This window comes from Mercenaria mercenaria, chromosome 5 (assembly GCF_021730395.1).
Source record: "Mercenaria mercenaria strain notata chromosome 5, MADL_Memer_1, whole genome shotgun sequence".
Taxonomy (NCBI): Eukaryota; Metazoa; Mollusca; class Bivalvia; order Venerida; family Veneridae; genus Mercenaria; species Mercenaria mercenaria.
Genome location: NC_069365.1, coordinates 18,971,532 through 18,988,297, shown reverse-complemented (window position 1 = coordinate 18,988,297; position 16,766 = coordinate 18,971,532). Strand labels below are relative to the sequence as shown.

The window sequence follows — 16,766 nt, the reverse complement described above, 5'->3', positions numbered from 1 at the left end:
TATCTAAAAATAATATACAGGTAATCAAAAAGTATATAGTTTGTTTACCTCAGCAGCATTATATGATTGTACTTTGAGCAGGTTTGTCTTTCTAAATGAGAATATTGCTACAGCTAATACTGAAACAGAAAAAGATAAAAGTAAACATTACTTAGGAAATTATATATTCCATTTGTTGTTGAATACAGTCAATGAGTTTAGATGTGAAGAAACTGTATCAAAAGGATGCAGCCCAATTGGTATTATAATAATAATATAAATCTAAACTACAGGTATTTTATTCAAGAACAATCACTGTTTGAGATAAATTATTTCAATTCTAACATATTATCAAGAATTAATATGTACATCCACCATATATTTGCCTGTTTTATGTGGGTTTCTTTTCCACTCCACTATGACATTTCCTGGCATGATGTAATATTTGTGACATACAAACAATGAATCGTTGCATAATAATACACAGATTTCAGTTTTCTTTTTTAAGGGGAAAATGAATTAGGTCATGTCAAAACAGGTTATAAATTTATAACTATTCTCTACAATACGGCGATATATTTACATGACTACCAATGCAAAGAAACATTGGACAAGTTCATAAACAAGTCACTGAAATTAATATAGACAGTACTTGTAGCCTTGCTTCATGAAATATTACATCAAAATTATGATAAGTTTGCTTTATTTTTTGTAGTGATGGTAATATTCACAAGACTTAGGTCACTGGCCTTTGAAATGATAGTGCCTACAAATTGTAAGTGGAAATATAACAAACTAGTCTTAGCAGACACATAATGAAAATACAAAATAATAGCAAAAAGAGCTGTCTGTAAAATAGCCAATGCTCGACTATTTAAATTGTTGTCCCAGAAGCAAGACTTACCCTGAATTTTAAAATATCTATAGAGTTTCAATCTAGTATCTGCATTGGTTTTGGAGATATTAACCTGCATGCAAAACTTTAGCCAGAAGTATTAAGTTCCAAAGGGGACATAATTTGGCCAAAATGCATGTCAGTGTTAAAGGACTTGCTATCACCTAGTTTTATAAACCTGAAGACACATTATGAAGTTTCAATTCAATATGTAATAGAAAGAGCATTGAAACTTGAGGGTAAACGATTTGTACGAGGGGGCGTAGCCCCCGAGTATAGATCGTTTACCCGAGTTTTAATGTTCTTTCTGTTTTGTATCATAGCCATCCATATATGGTAGTTGTAGGCGTTCCACACTGCCATATACAGCAGTTCAGTGAGATCTTAAAATCCTTGCTTTACAAATGTGTAAAGCCCAGGTAAAATAAACCAATGCTAGAGCAGAAAATCAATAAAATACACCTCGCTGTCTACTGTTCCAGACACGCTGGCATACTTTCCTATCCAACAGTGCGGTAACTAGCGTGCGGGTATTAAATACCTGCACACTTTTAGTTACCGCACTCTGTACTCAGAGTATACGAATTACCTGCACCAAATTTGTTAAGAAAAAACACTGAGCTATGATACAACTGCATTTGTTGTTTAATGGAGGCATAATCTGGCCCAAATATATGTCAGAGCTATGGGACTTGACCCAGTGAGGTTGGTAATTGACCTAGGAAAAGAAAAAAAACAAGAGCGCCGCCAAGCGGGGCAATATACGCCCGAAGGCTTACATCATAGGATGGGAGCAAAATTTTAAGAACTTGACTGTTGTAGCCCCAAAGGACTGGAACAACAAAAGGAAAACTTCAAAAAACAAATCTAAGTCCACAAAAAAAATATTCAAAGTCTACAAAAAAATCCTTATCAGGTACAGGTATGTAAAAATACACCTTAAAATTGGAGGTAACATCCATGTTGTACCACAGAAAAGTGGTCTCGGTTTTTCCCTACGGCCAATAATAAACAAGAGGGCCATGATGGCCCTATATCGCTCACCTGTTATCATTGCACTTGAGGACAAGAAGGTCCTCAGAAAAAATATCTAAGAGTAAGTCGAAAGGACAGGAACAACAAAGGGAAGAAATTTAACCAAAAAGAAAACAAGAGCTGTCTCCATAGGATGACACATGCCCCCGATGGCACTTTGGATGAATAGTTATGGCCGATGTTAGAGTTTAGGACCTTTGACCTATGGACCTGGGTCTTGCACGCGACACGTCATCTTACTGTGCCACACATTCATGCCCAATAACTTTAAAATCCATGCATGAATGACAAAGATATGGACCGGACACGCCCATCAATGCACTATCATGAAATATGACCTTTAACGTCTAAGTGTGACCTTGAACTTTGAGCTACGGACCTGGGTCTTGCACGTGACACGTCGTCTTACTGTGGTACACATTCATGCCAAGTTATTTGAAAATCCATCCATGGATGACAAAGATATGGACCGGACACGAATGCACTATCATGAAAAATGACCTTTAACGTCTAAGTGTAGCCTTGACCTTTGAGCTACGGACCTGGGTCTTGCGTGCGACACGTCGTCTTACTGTGGTACACATTCATGCCAAGTTATTTGAAAATCCATCCATGGATGACAAAGATATGGAACGGACACGAATGCACTATCATGAAAAATGACCTTTAACATCTAAGTGTGACCTTGACCTTTGAGCTACAGACCTGGGTCTTGTGCGCGACATGTCGTCTTACTGTGGTACACATTCATGCCAAGTAATTTGAAAATCCATCCATGGATAACAAAGATATGGACCGGACACGAAAATTGCGGACAGACTGACAGACCGACAGACGGTTCAAAAACTATATGCCTCCCTTCGGGGGCATAAAAAAAAATCTTACAAGGTATAGATATGTCATATACACCTAAAAATTGGAGGTACCATCCATGTTGTACCACAGAAAAGTGGTCTCGGTTTTTCCCTACGGTCAGTAATAAACAAGAGCTGTCTCCATAGGATGACACATGCCCCCGATGGCACTTTGAATGAATAGTTATGGCCGATGTTAGAGTTTAGGACCTTTGACCTACGGAGCTGGGACTTGCGCGCGACACATCGTCTTACTGTGTCACACATTCATGCATAGTTATTTTAAAATCCATGCATGAATGACAAAGATATGGACCGGACATGCCCATCAATGCACTATCATGAAAAATGATCTTTAACGTCTAAGTGTGACCTTGACCTTTGAGCTACGGACCTGGGTCTTGCGTGTGACACGTCGTTTTACTGTGGTACACATTCATGCCAAGTTATTTGAAAATCCATCCATCGATGACAAAGATATGGACCGGACACACCCATCAATGCACTATCCTTTAACATCTAAGTGTGACCTTGACCTTTGAGCTACGAACCTGGGTCTTGCGCACGACACGTCGTCTTACTGTGGTACACATTCATGCCAAGTTATTTGAAAATCCATCCATCAATGACAAAGATATGGACCGGACACGCCCATCAATGCACTATCCTTTAACGTCTAAGTGTGACCTTGACCTTTGAGCTACGGACCTGGTCTTGCGCGCGACACGTCGTCTTACTGTGGTACACATTCATGCCAAGTTATTTGAAAATCCATCCATCGATGACAAAGATATGGACCGGACACACCCATCAATGCACTATCCTTTAACGTCTAAGTGTGACCTTGACCTTTGAGCTACGGACCTGGGTCTTGCGCGCGACACGTCGTCTTACTGTGGTACACATTCACGCCAAGTTATTTGAAAATCCATCCATCGATGACAAAGATATGGACCGGACACGAAAATTGTGGACAGACTGACAGACGGTTCAAAAACTATATGCCTCCCTTCGGGGGCATAAAAAGTTACTAAAAATAAGCTATTTATAGTAACGTAAAAGGGAAGTAATTAAACTAGAGATGTCACAAGGTTTTTCATCTATTTGACCTATTGACCTAGTTTTCGAAGGTACGTGACCCTGTTTTAAACTTTATCTAGATACCATCAAGGTGAAAATTCAGATCAATTTTCATGAAGATCCATTGAAAAATATGGCCTCTAGAGAGGTCAAAAGATTTTAATAAATTCAGACCTACTGACCTAGTTTTTGACTGCAGTTGACCCAGTTTCAAACTTGACCTAGATATCATCAAGATGAACATTCTGACCAACTTTCATACAGATCCCATGAAAAGTATGGCCTCTAGAGAGGTCACAAGGTTTTTTTATTATTTGACCTACTGACCTAGTTTTTTAAGGCACGTGACCCAGTGTCAAACTTGACCTGGATATCATCAAGGTGAACATTCTGACCAATTTTAATGAAGATCTTGTGAAATTTTTATGGAGATCCATTCACAAGTATGGCCTCTAGAGAGGTCACAAGGTTTTTCTATTTTTAGACCTACTGACCTAGTTTTTGACCGTACATGACCCTGTTTCGAACCTGACCTAGATATCATCAAGGTGAACATTCAGACCAATTTTCATACAGATCCCATGAAAAATATGGCCTTTAGAGAGGTCACAAGGTTTTTCTATTATTTGACCTGCTGACCTAGTTTTTGGCGGCACGTGACCCACTTTCAAACTTGACCTAGAGATCATCAAGATGAACATTCAGACCAATTTTCATACAGATCCCATGAAAATTATGGCCTCTAGAGAGGTCACAAGGTTTTTCTTATATTTGACCTACTGACCTAGTTTTTGAAGGCACGTGACCCAGTTTCGAACTTGACCTAGATATCATCAAGGTGAACATTCTGACCAATTTTCATGAAGATCTCATGAAATATATGGCCTCTAGAGAGGTCACAAGGTTTTTCTATTTTTAGATCTACTGACCTAGTTTTTGACCGCACGTGACCCAGTTTCGAACTTGACCTAGATATCATCAAGATGAACATTCTGACTAACTTTCATACAGATCCCATGAAAAATATGGCCTTTAGAGAGGTCACAAGGTTTTTCTATTATTTGACCTACTGACCTAGTTTTAGATGGCACGTGACACAGTTTCAAACTTGACCTAGATATCATCAAGGTGAACGTCCTGACCAATTTTAATGAAGATCTTGTGAAATATATGGCCTCTAGAGAGGTCACAAGGTTTTTCTATTTTTAGAACTACTGACCTAGTTTTTAAAGGCACGTGACCCAATTTCGAACTTGACCTAGATATCATCAAGATGAACATTCTGACCAACTTTCATAAAGATCACATGTAAAATGTGACCTCTAGAGTGGTCACAAGCAAAAGTTTATGGACGGATGGACGGACGACGGACACCGCGCGATCACAAAAGCTCACCTTGTCACTTTGTGACAGGTGAGCTAAAAAGTTTCAAAATAAGCTGTTTATAGTAACATAAAAGGGATGTAATTAAAAAAAAATTATTGTAAGTACAAAAAAAAAAGAGATCTGCCAAATAAAAACAAAAGCACTGCAATGCAGAGCAATACACACAAAGCAAAGTCATATATGACCTTTGACCCTTAAGTGTGACCTTGACCTTGAAGCGAGTCATCCGGAACATGCGCTCTGCACATCGTTACAATGTGGTGAACATTTCTGCCAAGTTTCTTTGAAATCCTTCCAGCAGTTCAAATGTTACAGAGCGGACACGAAACAAACTGATATGACTTTTGACCCCTAAGTGTGACCTTGACCTTGAAGCAAGTCATCCAGAACATGCGCTCTGTACATCGTCTTGGTGTGGTAAACATTTGTGTCAAGTTTTTTTGAAATCCTTCAAGGGGTTCAAGAGTTACAGAGCGGACACGAAACAAACTGATATGACCTTTGACTCCTAAGTGTGACCTTGACCTTGAAGTGAGACATCCAAAACATGCGCTCTGCACATCCTCTCGGTGTGGTGAACATTTGTGTAAAGTTTCCTTGAAATCCTTCAAGGGGTTCAAGAGTTACAGAGCGGACACGAAATTGCTAATGGACAGACGGACGGACAGACGGACACCAGCGTCATAACATAATACGTCCCTTCGGGCGTATAATAAGTATGTATGTGCATGCAAAAACTTTAACCAGGATTTTTTTAAGTCCAAAAGTGGGTATAATTTGGACAAAATGCATGTCAGAGTTATGGGACTTGATGCTATCATCTGAAGACTAAGTATCAATTCAATATTTGCATTAGTTTTGGAAGTAGAATCATGCATGTAAAACTTTGAGCAGGACTTTTTAAGTCCAAATGGGGGCATAACTTGGCCAAAATACTTGTCAGTTATGGTACTTGACCCAGTGAGGTTGGTAATCGGCCTAGAAAAAGAAAAAAAATAAGTTTCTAAGTTATATGGATTTAAGTAATAGCTACATGTACTTGCATGCAAAACTTTAACCAGGATTTTCTAAGTCCTAATGGGGGCATAATTTGGCCAAAATAATGTCAGAAATATGAGACCTGACCAAGTGGGATTTGTAATTGACCTAGGTAAAAAAACAAGACGGCAAAGATGGCACTAGGTCACTCACCTGTGTAACTCACCATAACAGTGTAAACATGTTTTACCTAGTGATTTCATGGAGACACATATTCTGACCAATTTTCCTTGATTGGGCCTCTTGTGTGTAAACAAGCATTTTATTTGTTTTAATCTAGTTACCTAGTTTTTTACCCAACTGTCCCAGATTCGAACTTGTCCAAAATTTCATGAAAACAAACATTCTGACAAATGTTAGGGATTGGAGCAAAACAGTGGCCTCTAGAGTGTATACAAGCTTTTCCTATGATTTGATATAGTGACCTTGTTTTTGACCCCACGTGATGTGACCCAGATTAAAAATCGTCCAAGAATTCTGAATAAACATTCTGACCAAATTTTATGAAGATAGAATCAACAAGTGCTGTCACTAATGGTGACAAATGCACCTTTGACCTTGGTGACCCCAAAGTCAGTAGGGGTCATGTACTCAATAAGTACTACCAGTAAGTGAATTTTGAAGGTCCTGGGTGCAGTGGTTCGCGAGTAAAGTGCCTTCATGCAAAAAGTTAACGTTGTGATGAAATAACGAACTAACAGACGGACAGTTGAAAACTAATATGCCTCCCTTTTCGGGGCCACAAAAATGTGCCCCTTAGGATGTAAACAAGCTTATTCTTTGATTTGACCTGGTGACCTAGTTTTTGACCCCACATGACCCAGATAAAAATTCATGCGAGATTTCACGCAGACAAATATTCTGACCAAGTTTCATGCACGTCAAAGGAACAAGAGTGTTAACAAGCTTTTCCTATGATCTGACTGGGTGACCTAGCTTTTGACCCCATATGACCAAGATTAAAACTTGACCTAAGAATCAAGATAAACATTCTGACCAAGTTTCATGAAGATAGGGTCATAAATGTGGCCTGAAAAGTGTTAAGTTAAAATGCTTTTCCTTTGATTTGACCTTATGACCTAGTTTCTCATCCCATATGACCCAGTTTCAAACTTGGCCTAGAAATCATCAAGATAAACATTCTGACCAAGTTTCATGAAGACAGGATCATAAATGGGGCCTGTAGGTTGTTAACAAGCTTTTCCTTTGATTTGACCTGATGGCCTAGTTTTTGACCCGACATGACCCAGTTTCGATCCTGGCCTAGAGATCATCAACATAATCATTCTGTGCAAGTTTGTATCAAATCAAAAAATAATGAAACCTCTATATGGCTGAAAGGGCCAAAATAAAATTTTTTGCAATTTTCTGGAGCAGTAACTCTAGAACCCATTAAGGAATCTAGCCAAGTTTCCAAATGAATCAAGATCTTATTGTGACTTAAGTAGTGTGTAAGTGTGGTTCAAATTAAATATAAAATGTCACTTCCATTTTGTTCACAAGGTAAAAATTATCAGATTTTGGCTCTTTCAGGGGTCAATCAGGGGCCATAACTCCAAAACCTATTATTGGATCTGGAAGATTGATCATGGAATCCAAAATTTATTGTTGTTGAAAATATTTGCAAGTTTGTATCAAATAAAACTTTAAATGAAGTCCCTATATGGCTGCAAAAGCCAAAATAGCAAATTTTGGCCCTTTAAGGGGTCATAACTCTGGAACCCATAAAGGGATCTGGCCAGTTTTCGAAAGTAACCAAGATATTATGCCAGTACAAGTTAAAAGTTGATTGCAAAATGTGGTCTCTATCATGTTCATAGGCCAAAAATGGCAAATTTGGCATTTTAAGGGACCATAACTCTGAAACCCATGAAGGAATCTGGCCAGTTTTCGAAAGGAACTGAGATATTATGCCCATACAAGTTGCGTGCAAGTATGATAAAAATCAAATACAAAATGTGGTCTCTATCGTGTTCACAAGGAAATTGCGGACGGACAGACCACAGACAAAGAGTGATCACAAAAGCCCACCCTGTCACTATGCGACAGGTAAGCTACAAAATAAGTGTCAAATCTATATGCCTTTAGATGATAGCCACATGTACTTGCATGCAAAGTTTTAAACCAAGGTGTGACACTGACACCAACACCAGGGTGAGTAGAACAGCTAAACTATTCTTCGAAGAGTCAAGCTAAAATCAGAAGCATGCATGGAATATTACTTGGAAGAATTTCCAGAGAGTTATAAGATAGGACTCTGTCCCATAACAGAAGCACTTGATCACTTGACAAATATCCTGAAAATGCTCTAACTAGCCACTTGAAGGCAATCTTCAATCTGAAATATATAAAACATTAATGCTCTCATTAGAAACTGATCATTAACACTTCAAATAACAAACTGGACACCGGTCCATCATTCCATAGATGACTTTTTTAGGGCGTCTTTCTCATAATCCTCATTTATCTTAACTTTTTTGTAAAAGACGATTTGCAGCTCTTACTTACTTTTTTACTCCAGAAAAATCAACAGTACTAAGTCTAGTACTTCATGAGAAGTGTTCTATTTCTGAAGTTTGAAAAATGTATAGGGATATCTCAAATTTTTCTCTAGATAAAACATTTAATCCTGATCTGACTTGTGTATATGAGGTTTTTGTGGTTTGTCACATTTTGTTTGGAGGCCTACTGACACACTTCTGTTTATTTGAAGTCTTTCCTAATGGAAGACCCATTTGTGGTCTGTGGTTTATTTACTATGGTTAATGTAAAGTGATCTTCTATTATTTAATATTACATACAATATTTTCAATCCCCATGTACTTACTTTAGGACAGAAAATGTTTTTTGATGCTGATATATCTGGTGTATGACATCATTTAAGGACATTATTTTAAAGTGTATCTTCAAATTAAAAGTTTATTACCTGCAATATTTTCAGTTTTACTTACTAGTACTTAGTAGTCAAAAAAGCAAATTTTTATCATTCATATACTAACTGATAAGTGCATGCAGATGTATATGCACAACAGTTACAGTCGAACTTCCTCTGGCCCTGGAAAAATCCCTATAAATTTCAATTTTTTTTGCGAAAAAGTTTTGATGGTCCCGTCAAGTTCAAGCGAACAAAGTTTGACTGTATTAGCCTTGCATCGAGAAATATGCATTTGTTCTTTTGCAGAATAATATTGCACTCCTTCAGAACTAAAATATTACTACTACAGAATGTGTGCATACTTTTTGATACAAATCTAATACCCTGTAAATATTTTCTCTTAATATTTAAAACAGTTTATTTTGTATTATCTTTAGGTGTTACAAATGTACCATTTTTATCTCTCTTAATGTTTAAAGGGAGCGCAACCAGCTACAAAACCAAAAATTCTCATTCAAATTTATCTCCCTTACATTTGAAAATCGGAATAGCTGAATTGATACTACCTCAATGGATTGGTTTTAACATGTAAATTTACGCAATGAATTTGCAATTATTCTAATTTTATCTCAGTAAGGACAATAAAGTTTATTACAACGTGCAAAGACATTATATTTTCACTTACACCTAAGACAACCTTATTCTCACTTCAAAAGTACTTTCTATCCATTTTTTTATACGTTTATAAATTTACCACTAGACTAGTGTAAAGCGAATATGTTGTAAAATTAAAATGAATATTTCAATTTTACCTCTCCTTAATTGACAAAATCAAACAGCATCAACAATTCACAGTACAAACTTCTAAAATTTCAATGATTTTACAATCTAAGTCCTCACCCTAAATCATACTGCCATATAGAAAATATACATACGGTTGACAGCCCACTGATTTGAGATGGAAGAACAATTCTGGTTCATGAGTCTGCAGAAGTGTCTCGAACAGTAAACTCAAACATAAAATACCCTGCAACACAAAATAAACAGATTGTGAAATTACTAACATACACTTTACAATGATTTTTTCCTAAAAGAATGCTTTTTCTTGATCAAAAAAAAAATTCCACTTGGATAGAGCTGTGAAACTTAGCAAGTTTTTACCTGGCTACCTGCTGCGATTTTTCACCATGGATACCTCATTCAGGGTACGACATATTCTTACTATCCTTTTATTCATTACTTTACAAATCATCCAATTTACCTCAAATTCAAAAGTAAGAAAGTCCCACTTTACATATATATACCTCTTCAAACTAGTCATCTTGACATCCATGACCCATGCCATGATAGTAAATACTATATTTTTTTAATGTGCAATATACAGATATGGATATTGTGTCAATTTAGTACTGTTTAAAAGTGAAGTATGTTGCAATTTGAGGTTTGTATACACTTGAAACTCTGATATCTGGAACTTGCTGATCTTAAATTTATAGTTATCTTGAACACATTTACAAGTCCAATTGCGAAAGAAGATGCACAAACTATAATTTTAAGTGGAATTTTCTTTATCCCAAAGTAAAACGCTCAATCACTTGGAATTCAAGCTACTGAATTTCAACTGTAAATTATAGTGTAAAAGATTAGTACCCTAGTTGCATCATACTCGGACCCATTCCTGGTAACTCGAGCACTCGTCCCTGACCAAAATTTCAAATTCTGAACATACTAGTAACAACTAACATCACTTCAACTGTCTTCTAATAAATCTGTGTGTAAAAATTTGATATATTTACAGATAAGCATGTCTGAACTTACCTGTGGATGTGATGATATACTGTGCAGCCTGAAAAAGTACCTCGTGTAGATCTCCCTGAACACATAGTACAGCTTGACTGGTTCCTTGTACAGGTAACACAGGGGTGCCACTAAAACAGAATGTAAATACAGTCTAGCAAGCAGGCAGAAACTTTAACAAGAGCTGTCATAGGACAGCAACGCTTGACTATTCAACAGCCTTGTCAATTGAATGAAGACATAAGTCGAAAAAAGGAGAATAATCTTGTAACAAGAGGACCATGATGGTCCTGAATCGCTCACCTGTCCCAACATGACCCAGTTTTGAACTGAGTATGATGTCGTTTTTTTTCTATTATTTGACATAGTGACCTAGTTTTTGAGCTCATGTGACCCAGTTTTGAATCTGACCTAGATATCATCAAGATGAACATTCAGACCAACTTTCATACAGATCCCATGAAAAATATGGCCTCTAGAGAGGTCACAAGGTTTTTTCATTATTTGACCTACTGACCTAGTTATTGATGGCACGTGACCCAGTTTCAAACTTGACCTAGATATCATCAAGATGAACATTCTGACCAATTTTCATGAAGATCCACTCAAAAGTATGGCCTCTAGAGAGGTCACAAGCTTTTTCTATTTTTAGACCTAATGACCTAGTTTTTGACCGCAGCTGACCCAGTTTCGAAACTGATCTAGATATCATCAAGATGAACATTCAGACCAACTTTCATACAGATCCCATGAAAAATATGGCCTCTAGAGAGGTCACAATGTTTTTTCATTATTTGATCTACTGACCTAGTTATTGATGGCACGTGACCCAGTTTCAAACTTGACCTAGACATCATCAAGATGAACATTCTGACCAATTTTCATGAAGATCCATTCAAAAGTATGGCCTCTAGAGAGGTCACAAGGTTTTTCTATTATTTGACCTACTGACCTAGTTTTTTAAGGCACGTGACCCAGTTTCAAACTTGACCTAGATATCATGAAGATGAACATTCTGACCAATTTTCATGAAGATCATGTGAAAAATATGGCCTCTAGAGAGGTCACAAGGTTTTTCTATTTTTAGACCTACTGACCTAGTTTTCAACAGCACGTGACCCAGTTTCGAACCTGACCTAGATATCATCAAGATGAACATTCTGACCAACTTTCATAAAGATCCCATGAAAAATATGGCTTCTAGAGAGGTCACAAGGTTTTTTTATTATTTGACCTACTGACCTAGTTATTGATGGCATGTGACCCAGTTTCAAATTTGACCTAGATATCATCAAGGTGAACATTCTGACCAATTTTCATGAAGATCCATTCAAAAGTATGACCTCTACAGAGGTCACAAGGTTTTTCTATTTTTAGACCTAATGACCTAGTTTTTGCCCGCAGCTGACCCAGTTTCGAACTTGACCTAGATATCATCAAGATGAATATTCAGACCAACTTTCATACAGATCCCATGAAAAATATGGCCTCTAGAGAGGTTACAAGGTTTTTCTATTATTTGACCTACTGACCTAGTTTTTGAAGGCACGTGACCCAGTTTCGAACTTGACCTAGATATCATCAAGATGAACATTCTGACCAATTTTCATGAAGATCATGTGAAAAATATGGCCTCTAGAGAGGTCACAAGGTTTTTCTATTTTTAGACCTACTGACCTAGTTTTTGACCGCACGTGACCCAGTTTCGAACTTGACCTAGATATCATCAAGATGAACATTCTGACCAACTTTCATAAAGATCCCATGAAAAATGTGACCTCTAGAGAGGTCACAAGCAAAAGTTTACGCACGGACGCACGGACGGACGGACGACGGACGCTGCACGATCACAAAAGCTCACACTGTCACTTTGTGACATGTGAGCTAAAAATGCAAAACAGGATTACGGAACCTGCACAGTGCATATCAGCTTATGACAGTGGATAAGTGTGTGAAGTTTCAATCCATTCCCATTAGTGAGTACTGAGATACCAGCTTACATACAAAACCTTAACCAAACATTTCTAAGTCGAAAAAGGGGCATAATTTTGTAAAAATGCAAAGTAGGGTTATGGGACCTGTGCATTACAAGTCAGATCATGACAGTGAACAAGCATGTGAAGTTTCAATCCATCTCCATTAGTGGATACTGAGATACCAACTTACATACAAAAACTTAACCAAAAAATGCTAAGTGGAAAAAGGGGCATAATTTTGAAAAAAATAAACAAATATAGTTATGGGACCTGCTTAGTGCATGTCAAATCATGACAGTGAACAAGTGTGTGAAGTTTCAATCCATTCCCATTAGTGAGTACTGAGATACCAACTTACATACAAAACCTTAACCAAAAATTTCTAAGTCGAAAAAGGGGCATAATTTTGTAAAAAAGCAAAATAGAGTTATGAAACCTGTGCAATGTAAGTCAGTTCATCACAGTGAATAAGCGTGTGAAGTTTCAATCCATTCCCACAAGTGGTTACTGAGATACCAGCTTACATACAAAAACTTAACCAAATCGGGACGCCAACACGGACGCGGACACCGACGAGTCCAATAGCTCTACTATTCTTTGAATAGTCGAGCTAATGATAAAAATTTTTTTTTTTTGAAATCTGAAACTATGTTATGCACATGTATTTTCAGACATTTTAAGATTTCAATTTTTTTAGAATTACTCATCTGTATTTGACACTCATTTAAGAATTTACTATCACAGAGACAGTCACACTTACCATACATTGCAAACCCGTGGAAAGGTATCACACCGTTAGGAGGGTATATCACAGCAAATTCTTCCACACCCAACTTGCCACGTATATATGACTTAGGTGGGGAGGCACTATTACGACTAAAATGCTTCAACATTTCTGTGTCTCTCGTAAAAGGCAGTAAGATCTGAAATAATATCAAACTATTTCTGACAGAGATCAGCAATTAAAATAATCTATCTGTTGACAAAAATGTCAAAAATGTTTCAACAACTGAACATCTAATATGCAAAAAAAAAGTTGCAACAATACCTAAATTGGTGGAAGTTCATTGCTGTTTGCAAAATATTTTTCCTGTTTATTTCCTTTTTAAGTATGAGTAGCATTTTAAAAAATCCAAGTTTTAAGCCTTACAGACAAGCTTTTTTTATGTTATACAAACTTTAAATTGGTACAAAAAAATTAAAATGACTTTGAATATCATCTTATCTGAAGTAACTTTTACAAGCATATTCTACCACTTTCTGAATGGTGAAAGCATCAACTGTCTCGAAAATAATTCTTTCACACAAACAAAATTTACCTGATAGAGATAATCTTCAAAGACAAAATACTGGTCATCATTGGTTGCTGTTAATTTCACATCCTGGAACAATGGCACAAGTTACAGGTATATTTGACATAATGTTGAAAATTCATAAACCAACACAGTTTTGTCAAAACATGTTTCCCTTTAATAAGCTTCTTCAGTTGACAATAACATACACAATGATACGTGAAATACGGAAATGACGTTGACGCGCCAAATGGACGTCGACGTTTAGACGCCATAAATGGCTGATAAAAGTGCATCATGAAATCATACGTCTATGAATGTTAAATAATATACATTATTATTCTATTTTTCAATGTAATAGTTGTAGACGTTATAATTTAGATAATACACATAAACTCATCATTAATTAACTGGATCAAATGATACATGAATTTAGGTATATTTGACACAAATTTAACATTTGAAAATATAACACTTACAACACACAGTCTATGAAAACATGACATTAGCAGGTGAATGTGTATTAAAAGTACAATGCATTAGGTTTATGACAGAACACACTTAATACATGTATAGCTAAACAGTATGAATGTGAAGTACCACAGTGACTAGAACAATGGGTTTTTGTTTAAACAACTGGCTATTATTGCATCACTTTTAGTAGCATTACATACATATTTAATTTATGTATTTAGTACAGTGAAATACAGCTGAAGAGGATTTTGTACATTAGAAGTAAAGTATTTTAGTGAAAGATGAACATTAAATGAGCCTCACCATGAGAAAATCAACAAAGTGTGTTTGTAACCAGCATGGATCCAGGCCAGCCTGCGTATCTGCGCAGTCTGGTCAGGATCCATACAGTTCACTTTCAAAGCCTATTCTAATTAGAGAAACAGTTAGCGAACAGCATGGATCCTGACCAGACTGCGCGGATGCGCAGGCTGGTCTGATCCATGCTGGTCGCAAACGAATTATGTTAGTTTTCTCATGGCGCGGCTCAAATATCTTTAAACAACTATGGTAACAAGGAAAGAACATGCCACAACACTATAATAACCAATACAAGCACTGTCAACCTAAGTATCCAATACCTTTTGACTACACTAACCTCTTCTATAGTTAAAACTTTCATTATTTAGCTTTCATATAAAACAATATATAAATAAGAACAGCAGCTCTTAATGCTCAACTATTCAACAGCTTGTCAAAACTGGACAAAAACTCTTGTTGTAGAAGGTGTTTGGTAGTCTCAAGAGTGCACTGTATCTTTACAGAGCAATACAATTATTGCCTATTAAAGGCACATTGATTTGAGAAACCGTTATTAAAAGAAATTGTCCCAGGCCGTAACATTCTTTTGTGCATGCGAAATCTACCAATAATAAGATATAAGATTTCTGCAAAATTTTCTGTCAAACTATTATACCTTGTAGAGCAGGCTGTCAACAAGTAGGTCATGGGCTATCACATTCGCTTTGAGTTGTTCATAATACAGAGTATCCTGCAAGTAAAAGAAGATACAAAACTTTCTGTCTCTGTTATTTGGCTTGTTTCTTGTGAATTTTGATTGACTTATTCTTTTTGTTATTACTGGGTTTATAGTCACATCAACACACTTTAAGTCATCATATTATGGCAACTTGTTCAGCTTTTGCTGAAGGTCGAAAACTGCAGGTGCCCCTGCATGAATTGTTTCAAGTTCAAACCTTGACAGTCAATGACCTGCCATAAGCCTGTTGAATAGGTTTTATCTACAGTTATAGTAAATTCTTTTAATGTGTCAAAGCAGACGGTAAAGACAAGAAATTGCATTACAATTATGGCTCCAGACAGCATTTTATCAAACAATTGTAAACATAAGTATATGTAAAAGACAATGTCATAAAAACATATATTAAGTAACTGCATCTAAAATATGTTTTACTATGTTATAACAGGCTTTCTCATAGTTGAGACGGATGATTACTAGAGTAACATCAATTTAGAAGACTGTTTTATTGTTCTTAAGTCTTAACATGCCTTATTTGGTAAAAATATCTCAATGTAGAGATAGTACCTAAGTTTTTCAAAACATAGGTATGAAGTGAAAAGGGTTTGAAATGAAGACACATGTACATATATTTCTCAAAAATAGATATATTAACAATATTTTAACCAGAAGCGTAGAGTTATGAGCATTTAATATTTTCATGTAAAAGAAAATTTTGTGATCACGGAAATGTAACTCTTCTTGGACCTGGAGAGCAGAAACATCAAAGGGACATAATATAGCAAATATTTTCTACTTGGGTGCATTTGATTTAACATTCTACTGTGATCTGGATTTCTAAATAATGATCCGTGATACTGTGTGCCTAAAATATAGAACAACTGGAACTGTTACAGTCCTTTAACAGCAAAAGATGTTGTAGCAGAATGAAAATTGTTAAGCTCTAACTGGGACTCGAACCCAGGACCTCTCACACCTAAGGCAGACACTCTACCACTTCTCTATAACTGCAGTAGCTATAGCCAGGCAGTTTAAGTGCACCGATTACATTACGTGAACTGGAACAG

At 36.6% G+C, this 16,766-nt stretch overlaps 1 protein-coding gene across 1 annotated transcript in view; it reads right to left on the bottom strand.

The window, feature by feature from the left end:
* The window catches only part of LOC123556555 (TBC1 domain family member 19-like), a 41,467-nt gene that overhangs the window by 2,232 nt on the left and 22,469 nt on the right, over nt 1-16,766 (bottom strand). The window contains exons 10-16 of the mRNA XM_053542821.1: nt 15,637-15,711; nt 14,235-14,297; nt 13,676-13,838; nt 10,961-11,070; nt 10,078-10,169; nt 8,490-8,605; nt 49-119 (exon numbers count right to left, since the gene is read on the bottom strand). Coding sequence (XP_053398796.1) covers nt 49-119; nt 8,490-8,605; nt 10,078-10,169; nt 10,961-11,070; nt 13,676-13,838; nt 14,235-14,297; nt 15,637-15,711 — 690 coding nt within the window. The remainder of the gene's footprint in view (nt 1-48; nt 120-8,489; nt 8,606-10,077; nt 10,170-10,960; nt 11,071-13,675; nt 13,839-14,234; nt 14,298-15,636; nt 15,712-16,766) is intronic.